The sequence below is a fragment of the Gopherus evgoodei genome, chromosome 9, assembly GCF_007399415.2.
Source record: "Gopherus evgoodei ecotype Sinaloan lineage chromosome 9, rGopEvg1_v1.p, whole genome shotgun sequence".
Lineage (NCBI taxonomy): Eukaryota > Metazoa > Chordata > Testudines > Testudinidae > Gopherus > Gopherus evgoodei.
The window spans coordinates 68176265-68193029 of record NC_044330.1 but is presented as its reverse complement, the minus strand read 5'-3'; the positions used below and the strand labels follow the sequence as shown (position 1 = coordinate 68193029).

Sequence of the window (16765 nt, the reverse complement as noted above, 5' to 3'; positions counted from 1 at the left end):
TAAGAGTAGAACGCAGGAGTGCCCAGGTTTCCAAGCCACTACCATACTCCTTCTCTAGTTAGGGTTAGTCGGTGAACTCAACAAGGGGAGCAGATAGGGGCATTCACCTTTCTGACATAGCTTTGAAGTACACTGTATCACAAGTTTATTCACTGATAATTTATTTTCTGATTGATGGGGGGAGGGGAATTGCTAATAATTTAATTCACAAATATTATTTGACTATCCCAGAGCTGATTGAATAATGAAAAACTGTATATGTAAATAATGTAGTAAGAAAAATGGGCAGGATGTAATTCTCCACCGACTTTGACCTTTACATTTCATAAGGTTCTATAACAAATCCCACCACAAGCTGTCAGTAACTACTGACTTTAGATCCTTCAGCACCAAAGCACAGGCCTCTACTACTTGAGCTAACAGAATAACTTCAACAGCCTGTAGCAGTATTAGACTTTTATCCGCTACATGGAACAGCCACTAGAGGGAGATATGACATTTAGCTAGTATGTCACATGTTCTTTCAGTGATACATTATTATCAAAAGCACTTGGATTTAAAGGAAGGTTTCCCGTCATGGCCAGTCTGTCTTACCCAGCTGAGAAATGATCATGCCAAATTATCATTTTAATTTCCATTGGAGCAGACTATGATGTCACAGTGTGGCTATGCCACGGGCCCAGATCAGAGCAAGTGTGGGAAGGAAATGCACATTTCTCCAGGAATGGCAAAGAGAATTACTAGCCCATTCATTGCTGTTTGTTTAAATGGTCTCTTTGTTTATAAGTTTGCCCCAGTGAGAAAATCCTTCTTTAAACCTCTTCTTTGAGGAGTTTTGCAGGGTGTTGGTTAAACTGAATTTTTCTCTAAATCCAGGGAAAGGTGTTTGCTCCACGTCATACCGAGGGGTCCATTAATGAGGCTGTGCAAGGGGGAAGGCCAGGACTCAAAGGAGAGTGGATTCCCTTTTGCACCAGTCCATGCTGGGGAGTTCGCTGAGACGATAGCAATAAATTAAACATGGAGATTGCGGTCTCAGTCTTGCATCCATTACAGTTCTGGGTGCCGGTTTGGGCTTTGAATTCCCCTGTCACTCCAGAAGCGGGTGAGCCTTCATGTTTATGGCTGGGAATCCATTGATGAGGCAGTGCACCGTGAAGCTCAGGACTGAATGAACATGGAGACTGAATTCTCCTCTTCCTACTGGGGAGGGTGGTCCTCCTTGTGGTACCTAGGGGGTGAGTCACATCACCTGTAGACCCCAGACTGGAGATGGCTCCAGAAGGGATTTTCAAAAGCATTCAACATTAGCCTAACTCTGACTCCATTGGAGTCAAGGATAAAATTCCCATTGGCTTAAGTGGCAGCAGAGTTAGGACAGTGCTTAATACTTTTAATAACCTCACCCTATATAGGGTCAGTCCTGCAAAGCCTTACACCAGGGTTCTCAAACTCAAATCACCACGAGGGCCACATGAGGACTAGTACATTGGCCTGAGGGCCACATCACTGAAACCTTTTCATACAATACAAAAGTATAGTCAAAAATGAAAAAAGATGCAGAGTCATATAGTATGCTATTAAAAGTTAATGTGTTAACTTTTTCAAAACTATAATGCAAAGAGGGTTTTTTAAAAATAAAATATAAACACCTGTAACTATTCCTTATGTGGTCAGTATCACTGATGCTGATCTACACTAACAGTCTATCAACATAGCTGTAACGGCAGGAACTTTTTAAAGTAACTATTCATGTAAAATATGTTGCTAGTTTTAACAAACATTCTTCCCAACTACTCACAGCAAAGAATTATACATGTGGAACTTCATACCTCAGACTGCTCGTCTAGTCCATGAAGCCCCGCCTCTTTCCCTCCCGCCCCAAGCCCCATCTCAACCCTTTCCCAAAAGTCCCTGCCCCAACTCCGCCCCCTCTCTGACCCATTCCAACCAAATCTCCGCCCCGGCCCTGCCTCTTCTCTGCCTCCTCCTCTGAGCATGCTGCATCCCCGCTCCTCCCCTGTCCCTCCTAGAAAGTCCTAAGCACCAACACAAAGCTGTTTGGTGGCATCGGGAGGTAGGCGGAGGAGCGGGAATGCGGCGTGCTCGGGGTGAGGGAGGGAGTTTGGCTGCCGGTGGAGTGGCACCTATGGTGGGCTGCAGGAAATAACTCCGCGGGTCACATACGTGTTTGAGACCCCTGCCTTACACACTTGAGTAGCCCACGCTCATTGACATCAGTGGCTCCTCTCATGTGAATAAGACCTGCTTGCCCACGTCTTGGCAGAACAGTATCTCATATTATCTGTGCTCCTTGTGCTAGAAAAGTGTTGATAGTGGTTTGGAGAAAGGGACACAACAGGTACTTCCTGTTAGCTGGAGATTAGAGGCCCATAGAAGTAAATGGGAAGTCTCCTGTAGACTTCAGTGAGCTCTGAATGAGACCTTTGGTGAGAACAAAGGGGGAAGGGGGGACTAATATTGCCTATTGCATCCATAATCTGAGCCAGAGTTCCTTTATTTCCTGAGTTTGATGTCAGCAGAAATATTAAAAGGGGAATACAATTAATCATTAATGTGAACGATTCCTTTGATGTTTACCAGAAATGAGAGGAGCTCATCGGAATTGTCTCAGCCTGGGAAGGAAGTTTTGGGGAATGGGGGGGAGGTTTGATGCCAGAAGTAGGACGTAAAGCAGGAGTTTTCCATATGTGTTTCTGGTTTTTGCACTGTTAACTCAGTTTCATTTTTTGAAGTTGGAGCTGAATTTGACAGGCACCTTGATTAATAATGTGTGCTAATCACTTTGAAGAATTGTAGAAGATGTCTACATATATATCAGCCTTACAAAACCCTAATCACCCAAGCACCCCAGGCAAGTAATTCTTTTGATGGGCAAGTGACATACTGTTAGTTGCTTTTGTTATTATCAGCTGTGCTGGCACAGGCTGGGCAAGTGGATTTTGTGAAAAGGCTGATAAATTTTCAGGACATTTATGTAAGGCAAATCTCTGCTGAAATGACCATAATATCAGCACATTGGTGGTGGACGCTTTCAAAAGCGACTACAGATTCTGGGTGCCCACTTTGAATCCCCTTCACTGCTACCTACTCTTGTGATTTTAGCACAAGTCACATAATCTTTGGTGTTTTTCTTAAAGCCGCAGCTCCTGAAGTCAAGTCATTAAGGATGAACTGCTGCTTTCATTAAAAGAAAACATTTATAGATTGTAAAGAAAAGGTGGAGAATATGAGCTGAGTGCACCCTAAAGGTTCACACATCAGAAGGCAAAGAAAAATAATCCCAATTTATTATTATTTTTAAAAATTCTGATGATTTCTAAGAAAATCTCATGATTTTTAAACCAGTTTCATGATTTTTTCAGGCCTGGCTCATGATTTTTGAATGTTCGGGGTTGGCAATACTACATCTTAAAGGGGCCTGACAGTTCTGAGACGCAGCCACACATACGACCCAGTGCTTTATTTCAAGTCTCTGGCCAACTGGTGAGTCAAGTGTTATGTGACAGCTCAGAGGCAATGCTCCCTATAAAGGGGAGCCTGCTCAGTTAGAAGGAAAATGCAGGGTTAGTGGAAGGACCTACGATGGGTCCCCTGTCTCAGTCGGGTAGACAGTCTGGTAGGAAATACCTGTAGAGAGCAGGTGTAATGGGGAAAGGCCAGGAGCAGGTGTGGGTTTCAGGAAGGAGCTATAGAATCCATGGATGATTTAGCTGAGTTAATAGTGTTAAATAATCAAAACCCTGAAGAAAGGGACTGAAATTCTGCTACTGTTGGGAGCTTTATCTGACAGTGAGTTGGCTCATTGGCTTACACTGACTTTCAGGGGTTGGAGTTTAGCACTTTCTGAAAATCAACCCTCTTGACGGTATCTCAGTTTGGCAAACGTTGGAATTGGAGCCCCCCAAATTACTAGCTAGATCCTGAAAATCCAGGCCCCGATGTCTATAGAAAACTGGCATGTTCTCAGCCATCAGGTTGTACTACTGTTCTGTGCTGCGTGTGCTGGATTGAAATGGAGCTGGAGCTAGTGGTATCCTGTAAAACAGAAGAGTGAGTGAATGATGAATAGGAAGTATGATTTCTTCATTAAAAATTAAAAAAAGGAAAAAATACCTTCCCATTGCCCCTTTGATAAATATGACAAGTCAATAGATTTTCTTGTTACAAATATTTGCAGTGTTTCATAATGGGGTAATGGATTTGATATCAACCAAAGTGTTTGCATTAACCTATTTAAATTAATTTGGTTCAACTCACTTTGCATGAAGGGATTGGATGACTCAGGGCTTGGTAATATATACAAATGTTTTCCTACCAATAGGTCCTGGGTTCAAATCCAGCCCTGATCTATAATGAATGACAACTGTTAACTGATTAATAGTTGCTGGTTGATGTTTGGTATCGATTGGCTCCTTTGTTGACAGTCTGAGGAAGTAAGTTAAGGAATGAATCAATCACATAGACCCACTTCCCCTATGACTTTTAAAGGTAATCATAAGACTAAGGCATGTTGATGGGGCAATATGGGGACAGCTTTCACAGCTACTGTCCATTATGTGGCTAAATAGATTAATTCAGTCTCTAGGGCTCTTCATCCAGCACTAAATTATCTTAAAGTTTTTCAGTGAATTTTTAAAAAAAGAGATACTTTTTATGTTGGATTAAACATCAAGGAATGATTTGACATGCTTGCATGAAAATATGTTAGTAGGACATAGTCAGGGCTGGTAAGTAGACCCATCAGCCTTGGTTTGCTTTGCAGACTTGGGCATGCATGTCACATGAGTATATGTACTTTTCATCAGACACATTTCCCTTATCTGCAGTTTCATACTTGGGAGCCAGCGGGGTAGTGAAATCCACAAAAGCCCTGCCAGGCAGAGGAAGGATGGTCTTGTGGGTTTCACTTCCTCCTGTTGTCCCAGACTTCTTGTGAGACTATGTACAAGTCACAGAGGGCCTGATTGATTTCAGTAGGTTGGATCAGAATGTGAATCTCCTTATGCTTATGTTCCCTGTGTGTGGGGACAGTAATCCTGCCTTCCTCTCACTCATGATCTGTCTTGTCTATTTAAACTGTAAATTCTTGAGGCCAGGGACTGCCTCATTTGTTTGTACGGCACCTAGCACCATAAGGCTCTGATCTAAGCACTCTGCATCCTTCCTGTGGGGTCAGATGTCACTTGGGGCACAAGCAAAGCCGGGCCATACCTGTGCATCCTGGGCTGCTGTTTGCATGTCCTCTCTGTTAAGTCCCTTAAGTTTTCCCTCTCTGAGTACTGTTCAACAGAGGGATTCTTTTGGTCAGCTGCTTTTGTGTATCCCTCCAGCTGTCCAATGGCATGCCTGTCATGGCGCATGCTCTGGCTTCATTCTTAACATGCGTCCCAGACATTTCCATATTCTTGTCTGAATAACTTTGGAGAGAATGGGGTCCTGGAACTCTCTGATGGCTCTTAGTGTTTGTTAGATTCCATCTAATTCTTGGTATTTTTCTGAGGCGTTTGCTTTCGAAGACATTTAGACGACCGTCTGTACCTTGGCTGGCTTTCCAGCTTTCACACCCACGTGGGAAGATGGAAATAACATTAGAGTGAAACATTCATTGTTTGGTCTTCAAGTTGAAGATTTCTAAATCTAAACCTTGTTTCAGCTGGTGAATGCAGCTGCCACCTTGCCAGTTGGTGACATTCTCTTCTTCTGGATAGCTAGGCACTGCAGTTGTATAAATAGTTATAATAAGGGACACAGCAGCCTGAAAATAAACCCAGCATTCAACTGTGAGATGAGCTGCAAATCCATGATGGAGACCCAGGTTCAAGGCTGCTCCCATTGTTGTCTTCCACATGCTGACCTGAGTGGACCTGGGCCAGGCGGTGTAACATAGTTCCCTGTTGTCATCTTCTTTCCCTTATCCCATCATCTGGATTTGCGTTGTTGTGCCAGCATCCACCATCTTCATCTGTCCAAGGAGTTACACAGTCCCCTGTATTGTGACGGATGAATCTGACATAAAGGAGGAGGGAACAGCATGGTGAGATAGCTGCCCTTGTGAAATGTTTACTGTTCTGTCCCTCCTTGGGAGCGTGGCAGAGTCGCCCGTAGGAAAAGAGGGCCAGGTTTCCAAAGGAACTCAGCTCAGCACCCACAGCTGGGGCCAGATTGACAGAGGAGATCAACTTCCATTTAGGCAACTAGCTACTTGCGCCCAATGGGCTGAACTCTTTTGAAAATCTGGCCCTTATTTAGGTGCTGAAATGAGAGCTAAGCTGTGCTGGAAATCTGACACCCAATGCCTCCTGGGCTCAGCCACTGACACACAAAGAGCACAGCAAAGGTGCATTACATAACAGACGAACGACAGTGATCCAGTTGATCAACAGCATCCTATGATCCAAAGGAAAACTTCTTCGGTCCTCTGGATGCTGGAAGAATAGACTCCCATAATGCTTATAAGTTAATCAAGCCCTAGGAAATGTACTAGACCAGTGGTATATTTGTCTGTATTTTACCTGCCTGGAGGGTGAAGAGGGAGTTTATAGTGGAGCCATGGGACCTTACTGCAAATCTGAGGGACAGCAACCTTTCTCAGTATACACAGCATGACCTTCAATGGAAGTTAGGTGTGTAAACTGCTTAGGCCCTTTTGAAAATCCTGTTAGGTGCCTCACCACATCGTTAGGTGTCCAAATACCTTTGTTAACCTGGCCCAAAGTACTTAGGCACATGCCTAACTTTAAGCATGTTAATAGTCCCAGTGAAGTCAATGGGATGGCATGCTTACAATGAGGCTGAATGAGTGCCTGGATGACCTGGGGGCTTGCAAAGGAATTCCCCACAGTTAATTAGCTTTTGGCTGCTTTTCATTCTCTATTTTAAGCCTGCACAATTGATACCTTGTTTTTATTCAGCTCAGATACTTGCTTACCACCATCTTTTAAAATCAACCTCGATCTAGCTTCCTCTATAATCCTTCAATACTCACGGGATGGCTTTTGTAGTCTATTGCAGCCAATTGATTGTTCTCTCTAACTTCCAAATTTCCATGGGATAGTCACAATATCCCACTTTAATCCCCATTAATCCATTAAAAATGCCCATGGGGTAGCCTCAGTAATCCACTGCGCCTCACGGATGGCATTCTCTAGTTTTCGGCTTTCCCTGGAATATTCACAAAATAATGATTGTTACATTTATACCAGCATGGCACCTCACCTTCTGAAGGATCCCACAGCAGTGCCTTGCAAATTGATATAGGGCTCACTTCACCCACAACTGCAATGCTACCCTCTCTGGGGTGAAACATAGCAGCTGTTCAATAGTGCACAGCAACACTATGCAACAGTTGAGGGCAGGAAATGAAAAATACTGTATCCATTCAAATCTGCAGGGGAAATTTAGGTCAACAGCTTGTTGGAATTTGGCCATCACAACAAGGTTAACACCTGTACGCTTGGAAAGGGTGCAAGGGGATATTAATGAGTACGAGTGGTCAGTTTTATGTCTCAGCTCAAAGGTGGCACAGCCAGCAGCACAGTGCCTCCTAGCTCCGTGCTGAACAATTGGTTCAATGCATGTAGGCTCAGCTTTTCCACAGAAATCTTCTTCTGTATGAGTACCCAGCTAGCCCAAGCCTCTCTTAGCTTGTGAGACAAGAGAGGACTGCAGCAAAAACATGGCATGATTATATACAGAAGATGCTGTTTTTTTATGTGAGTCCTAATTACTGTCTCAACCCCCAAGCAGTACTCTACTGTATCTTGGAAACAGCTCACTCTAACTTTCCATTTCCCATGGGACATCCCTAATATTCCTCCTTATTAAATGAATTGTGCAAATTGAGCAATCTGATTGGCTACTGGCCAAAAGCCATGCTGTTAAGAGAGTAGAACAGCCCCAGTTGGAACTCATCATTAGCTTCATCACTCAGGGCTATCTTGTGCTTAGTCTGACAGAGGTGTGAATAGATGGGAGTGGGTGTGAGGAGATATTCCATCCCCCATCCCAATAAGAATCAGCAGGACTCAAACGCAGGTCAGCAGAGCCACCAGACAATAGACACTGCCACACCGCAGTAGCTATAACCTGGCCACAGCTCAGATGCTGCAAACTGCAGCAGACATACACTATGAAAGGTCCTGCCCAAGTGACTCCCTTGGAGGCTCCCGATTGGCCTTTTTACCCCATATAAGCCCAAGGGGTGTACTAGGAATCAACAGTTTAGATCCCCAGTGAGCTGCCATGATTGACACTGCTTCCAAACTCCTGGAACTTTGGAGAAACAGGATAAGGGACTTAGTACAGCAGCTACCTAAGGAAATTCTCCTTTAGCTCAAGGGCTAAAAGCATGTGTTTCTGGAGCGGAAGGAGCAGGCATCTAGCCCTAGCTACCCAGGAAGAGGTGTGATTTTAGATAGTAATTGGGTGTGCTTTTCTGCAACACTTGAATTCATTACCCTGTCTTTCCCCAAATCTGTGGGGTTTCTACTACTGCTGTCAACACTGGAGTTCTGTTGCTTGGAGCATGAGCACAGAGACTGTGGCTCTGGCTTGGATTCTGACTCTTTGCTTAGAACCCCAACCGAAGTTCTGACCTCTAGTGTATTGACTTTGGCCTGGAAATCTGACCATGACAAACCCTTCATGTGGGCCAGGCAGCTCTTTCAGCTCCAAAAAAGCATGTTTTTAGCACTTGAGCTGAAAGAGAATTTCCTTAGGTAGTTGCAGTAGTAAGTCCCTTATCTTATCTCTGCCACCAGCCACTTGAAGGCAACACCACACTCATTCTTACCACCCAAAGCCAGGACATCACAGCAAGGCAAGAATGGGGCCATTTTCCTTTCTCCCCTACCCCAGCTCCCGGCCCTGGGCCTTTTCATCCCTCACCTGGCAATGTGGGGCAGTGCCTTAAACCTGCAATCTAGCCCCCATCTGCTGATTCCTGGGTATTTTTTGCCCCATACCCAGACCAGTGTACAGTGGGGTAAGGCCTGGCCTGCTAGGAACAGAGGCAGACTCTGACAGGAATGCTGGAGGGAGTGCTTTGATATCAACCTCTGTAAATGTTTGATGTTTCTGGCTGTTGCACTGGTAGGACAAGCTCACTGTGTGCTTTGCGATAGGCTGGAGGGATGATGGCGAGGTCGGCTGTGAGTCACACAAATGCAGAGGGAATAAAAACAGGTGAAAAGGGGTTGGGGATGTTTAATGTGTATTTAAAGTTAGATTGTGTTGGCAAGATTTAAGCAGGTGCTTAAGTGACCCAGCTGAACTCATTGCTTCTAAACGTCACCACAAATCAGAGAGACACCAGACAAAATCAGTTCCCCAAACCCTTTGCTTCTGCTTTCCTGGCACATGGTCAGCTATCCCTGCTCCACAACCAATAATAACCCCTTCCAATTCTCAGGCACCTCTGCCCCAAATGCTAAGTCATAACACTTTTGGGGGGCCATGTCAAGCATTTCTGAACTAACTCTATGTTTGTCTGTTACTGCTGGTTTGTCTGTGGAGCAGGGACCTGTCTTTTAATAAATGTTTTTCCTGCACCTAGCACGAGAAAGCCCCAATCTTGATTGGGGCTGTTAGGCACCATCATGATACAGGTAAATGGCATTAATTAACAATCCCCTTTATTACAGCCACCCCATATTATAAAAGCAAAAAGAGACTCCATGGTGCCCATTATTAGGCTGGTAGTATAGCGTTTCTTGGTTACAAGATGCGCTCAGTTTATGACCTTTCCAGCTAGGTTGTGTAATAGTGGTGAGTGTTATGGTCATTGGACCCTAATGGAGATCAGCACTAGTGACACTTCATTCATTATAATATAGTGCTGAATGTGAGCCATGCTGTGTAATCTATGATTACTTATGGGATATTGTCTCTAACATACCAGTACCAGTCCGCATACAGTCAGAATGGGTCAGGGGAATTTTTCTGTTTCCACACATAAAGAACAAAGCATATACTATCCATCTAACATAATGGTTATGTACGATTATGGAAAGCAATGATGAGAAAGAACCAAAGTAAAGTCTCCATGCGTGAGAGAGAGAGCGAGAGAAAGAGCGCAGTGTGTGCATCTCCCCTGCAACAAGCTGCAGAAACTCTTAAGAACAAAATAGCAACTGTCTCTGAACAGAGGCAGGTGCTTATAAATGTAAACGTGCAAATGCAGAAAAAGGACATCCCAGTTTCATAGCTGCATGCACCACCAGGTGTGTGGGGCTGGAAGAGAAATTCAAAGAGTAGCACCAGCTGGTACAACCTTTCACAAGGTGCAGCCTCCATTCCACCTGTGCTGGTACAGCTCTGCCAGCCATTTGGGAGTGGGATATAATCCTGATCTTGCCCCAGCCTGTTTCTGGAGCCCTGTGCCAGGCTCCTTGAATTGTGAGCACTTGGAACAAAGATTGTTACTTTGCATAGTTATCCTGAGGAATCTGGGGAGAAACTACTTGTGCTTATGTCCCCTTCAGGGCTAGGCACAGTCTTTTCCTATATATAGGTTCAGTGGCCCCAGACAAGCTGAACACTCTGCCTGAGAAAAGGAGGGGATGGCAAAGAGAAGTAAATTTACCCTTGAGAGTGGGGGCCCATCATGGTCAAAGCCAGACTGGTCTGATTAGGAAGCCAGCCTTTGATGCAGCTACTGAGGGAGTCTTCCAGACTTGCGCATGGAAAAAGTTCCATAGGCAGGATCCCTGAGCAGAAAACTCCTTTGTCCAGTTCAGAACTGTGCTGAAAAACCCTAACCACATTATAAAGAAGCACGAAATCACATTGTCTCCTTTCCTTTCTGTGCATGGCTCTAATGCTGTGCAAGACAGCCTAGTGGGCAAAATTCTTCATTCATCTGCAGACCAGATACAGCACGGGTAGTGCTGCCCCATCAACAGGTTCTACTTCCTGTCTGAAGGGAGAAACTTGAGGGGCCAGAGGATGATCAGTCCCATGAGGTTCTTCGCTGTGCATCCCTTAGTGTGGGTTTTGTGAGGCAGACACACATCTTCTAGGAAATGTAGAGACCAACCAAGCTCAGTATTATCAACTCCACATGTTTGTAAAGCCTGAGCCAGCCCCGCCCAAAATCACAAAATTGGCTTTAAAAAATCATGAGATTTCAAAACATAATCCAACATGAGTTCTTTTTCATTTGCCTTCTGGTTTCTGAGTCTTTCAGGGACACATGTTCAAACTTTTCTCAGCAACAGTAAGGTCTAGAAACCTTTTTTTAATGAAATATCAGATTCTCACATACTCACAAGATTCTAGGAACTGAGGCTTTTAAAAAATCAAATACTGTGAGAGTCACAATATAATTGTGAGTTTTGGCAGTGCTACTAATTTGCTCTCACGTAAGTCGCTGGACAGCTGTCACAGAGTAACAATATTCTGTCACTATAAAATCCTTTTTTAGCGGTTTCATTTTTTCTGGTTTTGTCTTGAATTTTAGTTTTTCAGAGTCTCTTTTTCCCTTCCCCCTAATACAATTGTCACAGGCAATAAGCTGCTTTTGCTGCAAAACAGCTGAGATTTCTCCATTGATGATGGGAAGTGGGGAATTTTTCCCCTAGGAGCAGTGGTGGGGAAATTTGCAATTTGTCCCTGTAAGGAACATCGTGGAAAGATGCTATTCACTGGTGAAAATGGCATCACCTCAATCTCTACCACATGGATGGAATCCGTTTTCACGTGGAAACATTTCCTCTTGTTAATATGGCTAATGGCACAGGTCAGAGAGCATCATAACATCAACAATGCCATGAATATTGGGTCTGCTTCCACCACCCAAACTCAAATAAAGTAGCCCAGGGCCTCTCTATTAGCCAAAAAGTGACACAGATAATGTTTTTTTTAATCCTTTATCTCTTCTATTAATCCCACCTGAGATTATGAACATTGGCAGAGTTGTATTTATTGTGCACAATGGATGTCCTTTGTTTATTTTATTTATTTACACTTCACTCAAAGCTTGGACATTGGCAGTAGATAGAAGATGAAATGAGCCAATTTACAGTCTCATCTAGTGGCCCGAGCAGAGACTGGGCCCCATTGTCATTGTGCTTGGTGCAGCATAAATATAGTGAGAAATAGTGTCTGCCCTGATGAGGCTGAAACCTAAATAGACAAGTCCTGCAAAGGACAGGACAGGAACCCCAGGAACAGAGAAGGTGAAATGACTTCACCATGGCCACACCAGGGATAGACCACAGCTCTCCTGAATAATGGACTGCTGCCCTGCCGACTGGACCACATTGCCCTTTGCTACCTCAGTGACACACCGGCCTCTCCTGGCTTCTTCCATGCCCTTGTGTTGAGGGGAGTGATTTGTTGCCATACTTTACCAACAGCCCATTACCCCCATATGAGCTCAGCTGTGCTGGATGGTGCATTGGGATGGGGGCAAGGCAAGGCTGCACTCATTCCCCACCCCACCCCTGCAACTCCCTCATGAAGGGCTGGAGTGAGTGGGCACTTACCCCTGTGTGCTAGCCTTAAGGTGCAGGTAGCTCGTTCAGGGATGTGAGAGGGATTCTCATTCTCCTGCCTGGGCGTGTCCTCCACTTCACAATAAGCACATGAGTAATCCCATGGGGGCAAATTCTGATGTTGAATAATACCTTGGTGTACGAATAGCCTGTGGCTTGTCATGTGGGTTAAAGGGCGACTGAACCAAAGCAAGGGTATCAGGATCAGATTTTTAGCCACTTTGTAACCCCCTGCTTTTGGCAGCTCCTCTCCGTCCCTTGCCCCCTCTGATATGACTCATGCTGGCTCTCTGTGCACAGATTTCACAATTGCTTCTCAACTCCCCTACGAGACAGACCCCATAAATCATCTTTGTATGCAGGCTTCTTAAACTGTTAGGTTTGCAAGCTGGTGGCCTCAAGCAATTAGAGACGTCTCCCACTTGGCATCCCAGTGACTAGGCCGGATGGTCTCTGCAGCCACTCGCACCGGTGAGCTGGAGATCTCTCTCTGGCTGAGCCCATAGAAGCTGTGCTAAGCTCAGCTCAGCTGGAAGTGGCGCTTTGTGGATCTTAAATCCATCACTCATCTTTCTTAGAGCAGGGATTTGGGAGTCAGGAGTCCTGGATTCTATTCATGGCTTTGACACTGAGTCACTGCATGACCTCATGCACTCAGATACCATGGTGATGAGCGTGGCATAAATGCCTAGACAGATAGATTAGATTAGATAGACTTTGTGCGTTTGACAGCTCTTTGTGTAGCGTCAAAGTTTCCCCTTATAGTGAGTCAATTTCCTTTGTTGTTTCTGTGGGTCTTTCATGTGGAAACAGGGGAGAGAAACATATATATATTTAGATGGCAAAAACTTGATTGTAAAACCACAAAAATTGTCAGTGTGTATGTGGGGGCGGGAGGTGAAGGGGAAGGAAGTGGAGGTGGTTGGTGGCAGTGGTAGGACCTTTGTGAAGGAGAAGAAACATAGACTCATAGATTCCATGGCCAGAAGGGACCATTGTGATCATCCAGTCTGACCTTCTGTACAACACAGGCCAAAGAACTGCCCTACAATAATTCCCAGAGCAGATCTTTTAGAAAAACATCCAAGTTTGATTTAAAAATTGCCACTGATGGAGAATTCACCACGACCCTTGGTAAATTGTTCCAGTGGTTAATTACTCTCACCATTAAAAATTTACACCTTATTTCCAATCTGAATTTGTCTAGATTCAGCTTCCAGCCTTTGGATTGTGTTAGACCTTCCTCTGCTAGTTTTAAGCAGCATAATCCATTGGACGGCAAATGAGACTAGGAACTCCGAAAACCTGGCCTTCTATTCCTGGCTTTGCCACACACCCGCTGTGTGACCTTGGGCTAGTCTCTGGGCTCTCTCCCACCCTTTGTCTACTTATATGGTAAGCTATAGGGGCAGGGACTATGTCTGCTATGCAAATATATAACCATTAGCACAGTAATAATAGTAATAGCCCTGATTTTAGCTGGTGCTTTCGTAATAAAAAATAGTGTCAGGAAACTGACAAGAGAATGATTTTTTTTTCTTATAAAGCCTTTCCTTGTGCTCCTAATAGCACCCTATGTGATTAAGACTGAAAGGGTTTTAAAAATTCACCTGGCTTGTCTCTGCTGAGGCTGGCTATGCCTTTCATACTTCAGTCAGCTTGAAAGGTGAGGCTGACAGATCAGCTCTGTGCTTGCCAACCACGGGGTGGCCAGTTAGTGCCCCTCTGTGGTGTTGGTTTTCTGAGTCGGACAGACATCAGACTGAGAACCCACCCACTCATTTCAGGCAAAGAGCCAGCAGTCTGCTGTCTGTATACTGTAAAGTCCAGCACTGCAGCGTGAATGGCTGCTCCTGCTGCAGAATGTCCAACAAGCTCTGAATCAGAGAGGAAAAAAATACTGCGCTGTCTCTTTAAGGAGATTTGCACTAATTACAGTAGTTATTGATTCTGATGTTTTAAGTGTTATTCATATCCCATTAAAGGATAATGTTGTCTAATTTACAGGCATAGGGTCTCAGTAACAGCACACCCAATCACAAGGAAGCCTTAATGACACTACTTTCCTATTTCTGGTAACACACAATTAATATATCATTTCATTTCCAGTTTAAATGCCTCCCCCGTCACCCCCATTTGCTATTTTTTTCGTTATTTTGTGATTATCTGTAACTATTTCAGCACTTGGAGCTGCTAATGACTTGAAGGAAAAGTCAACACGGTGTGTGGCAAAATTTCCTGCCTCTCCTTTTCTGGACTCGTGCAAGACATCACTCAGTAAAACACACACAAGAAGAGGGACTTGATTTCTTGGGGATGGTGCCCACTCAGAGGGGTTTGGATAGGGGTGGAGACTAGAACCCGCTAAGACTCTGATCACCTAACAGGCAGATGGCCTCCTCTAGCTGGCCACAGTTAGAGTAGCAGATCCTGTTTTCTGTCTGTGGGCCTAGCTAATAGCCAGCAACATCACATTTACTCACCTATAGGCACAAATCCATATGTTAGAAGCGTTGGCCTTACAGAGAGCACTAGGGTATTGGGCTAAAGCGCTACAGTTTGAAATCCTTCCATGTGGGGTTAGCAGTGTATATAGTAGGACATTTATTTTGTATATGGTTACAGGGGGTTATGTGCCAGGGGAAGGGACCTCTGCAATCCTGGAAAAGTTATGTTCTTCTCATACCGCCATTCTACAATTTCCAGTCAGACATTGGTTCTTTATCCACAGGTGAGGGTGGCTTGGCTGCTGAAGCCTCCTGGGGAAGGGGGTATCTCAATTAAACACTTAGCCAAAACACACCAAAAGGCATCCATACAGCTCATTGGCCACGAGGGCAGACCAAGATGGTACCTTGTTACCAAGCAGATTAAGTTTGACGATGAACTGAAGTGCAGTGCTGCTCGGAGAAGTGACTGTGAAAAACGGCATCAGCTTCCTCCACAGATCTGCTCCCTGCGTGTCCAGAGGCCTGTCTGCTGTCTGCGCTGACTAACATATGGTTTAAAAATGGTTAGCATTGCAGAGCCGACTCCGTGAAGAGGGAGTGAGCTGGAGTCTAGTCCCTCTTATGCCGCAGCGGCAGTCTTGTTTGCTACATTCCAGTTATGTGGCCAGTCAGTTACACCTATGCAAGCCCATGGCCGAGCATGGGATCCTACTGGTGTCACTGGTGGCAGCACTGGAACGCAATGGGGCTACCAAGGTGTCAGTGAGGGCATCGTTTGGTCTGCAGAAGTGAATTATTAGTGATGAAGGAAAGAATCCAGCTTCTCTCTCAGTTCCCAGGGTGAATTTGCAGGGCTGGCAGTTAGAAAAATCCACCTTTTCCCTAGTAAATTGGGCACTCGATGTGGAAAGCCTTTCAACCCAGTGGACCTTGTACCTTCACTTTCCATTGGTAACTTCATTGCCCAGTAAGCTGCACTGCTGTGTGTGGGCAGCACGGCTGGAGCTGGGTACTGTTCTAACCTGGGCCCTTTGTGTTTCAGGTAACCCTGTTACAGTGGGAATGAGCATCCATATCTCCAGCATTGACCAGATTTCAGAAGTCAACATGGTAAGTCCAAAAAGAAGCAAAAAGCTAACAAACTTTATCCATCTTCCAGTGAGAGAGAAATCCAAAGCTATGGCTACTCAGAGTCATTAGAGCAATAGGAGTATTCTTTTTTTTTTGCAAGAATTTGGGAGCTAACATAGGAGGGGTGGCTAAATTCCAGTGTGTGTAATTAAGTTTGGTTTCTCTGCATTCCTTCTGCAGTTATTCTTCTGAAAGATTGTGTTTGGTGGAAGGGTGAAGGAGACATTCACTGGAGGTTATTCCTCTGTTCTCTCGGTTCTGAACAATGTAGAAGAAGCCTACTCTTATCTAGAGCTCTCTGGCCAGTGAAGAGAATTAAAACTTTTGTGTCCCAATGCTCCTGCCCTGTTTCTCTGGGTCTGGACATTCCTGTCTGATTTCAGTGTTCCTGTTCTTGGTTTGTGTGTGGGAGGTGGGATTTTTAGGAGTCGAGGGGAATCACTTTTGTTTTAAATCTTCTCTACAATTGGAACAGTTTGGGCCAAATTCAGCTCTGTTGAGTTGAGTTGGAGTTTCACCGACCTGCATCAGGGCTGAATTTAGCTCATGATGCATCCATGTTCTCAGATGAAACCATTTGCACTGCAAGTTCTTGCATAGTAAAGCCTTGGAGTGCTGCGTTGAGGTCTAGCTTTGCCATGGATCTGTCTAGGACAGGTTAGATTT

At 44.7% G+C, this 16765-nt stretch overlaps 1 protein-coding gene across 2 annotated transcripts in view; it reads left to right on the top strand.

Moving 5' to 3' along the window:
- The window catches only part of LOC115657768 (gamma-aminobutyric acid receptor subunit beta-4), a 125591-nt gene that overhangs the window by 16312 nt on the left and 92514 nt on the right, over positions 1 to 16765 (top strand). For both annotated transcript variants that reach the window (XM_030575971.1, XM_030575970.1), the window contains exon 3: positions 16011 to 16078. In XM_030575971.1, the coding sequence (XP_030431831.1) occupies positions 16011 to 16078 (68 nt within the window). The remainder of the gene's footprint in view (positions 1 to 16010; positions 16079 to 16765) is intronic.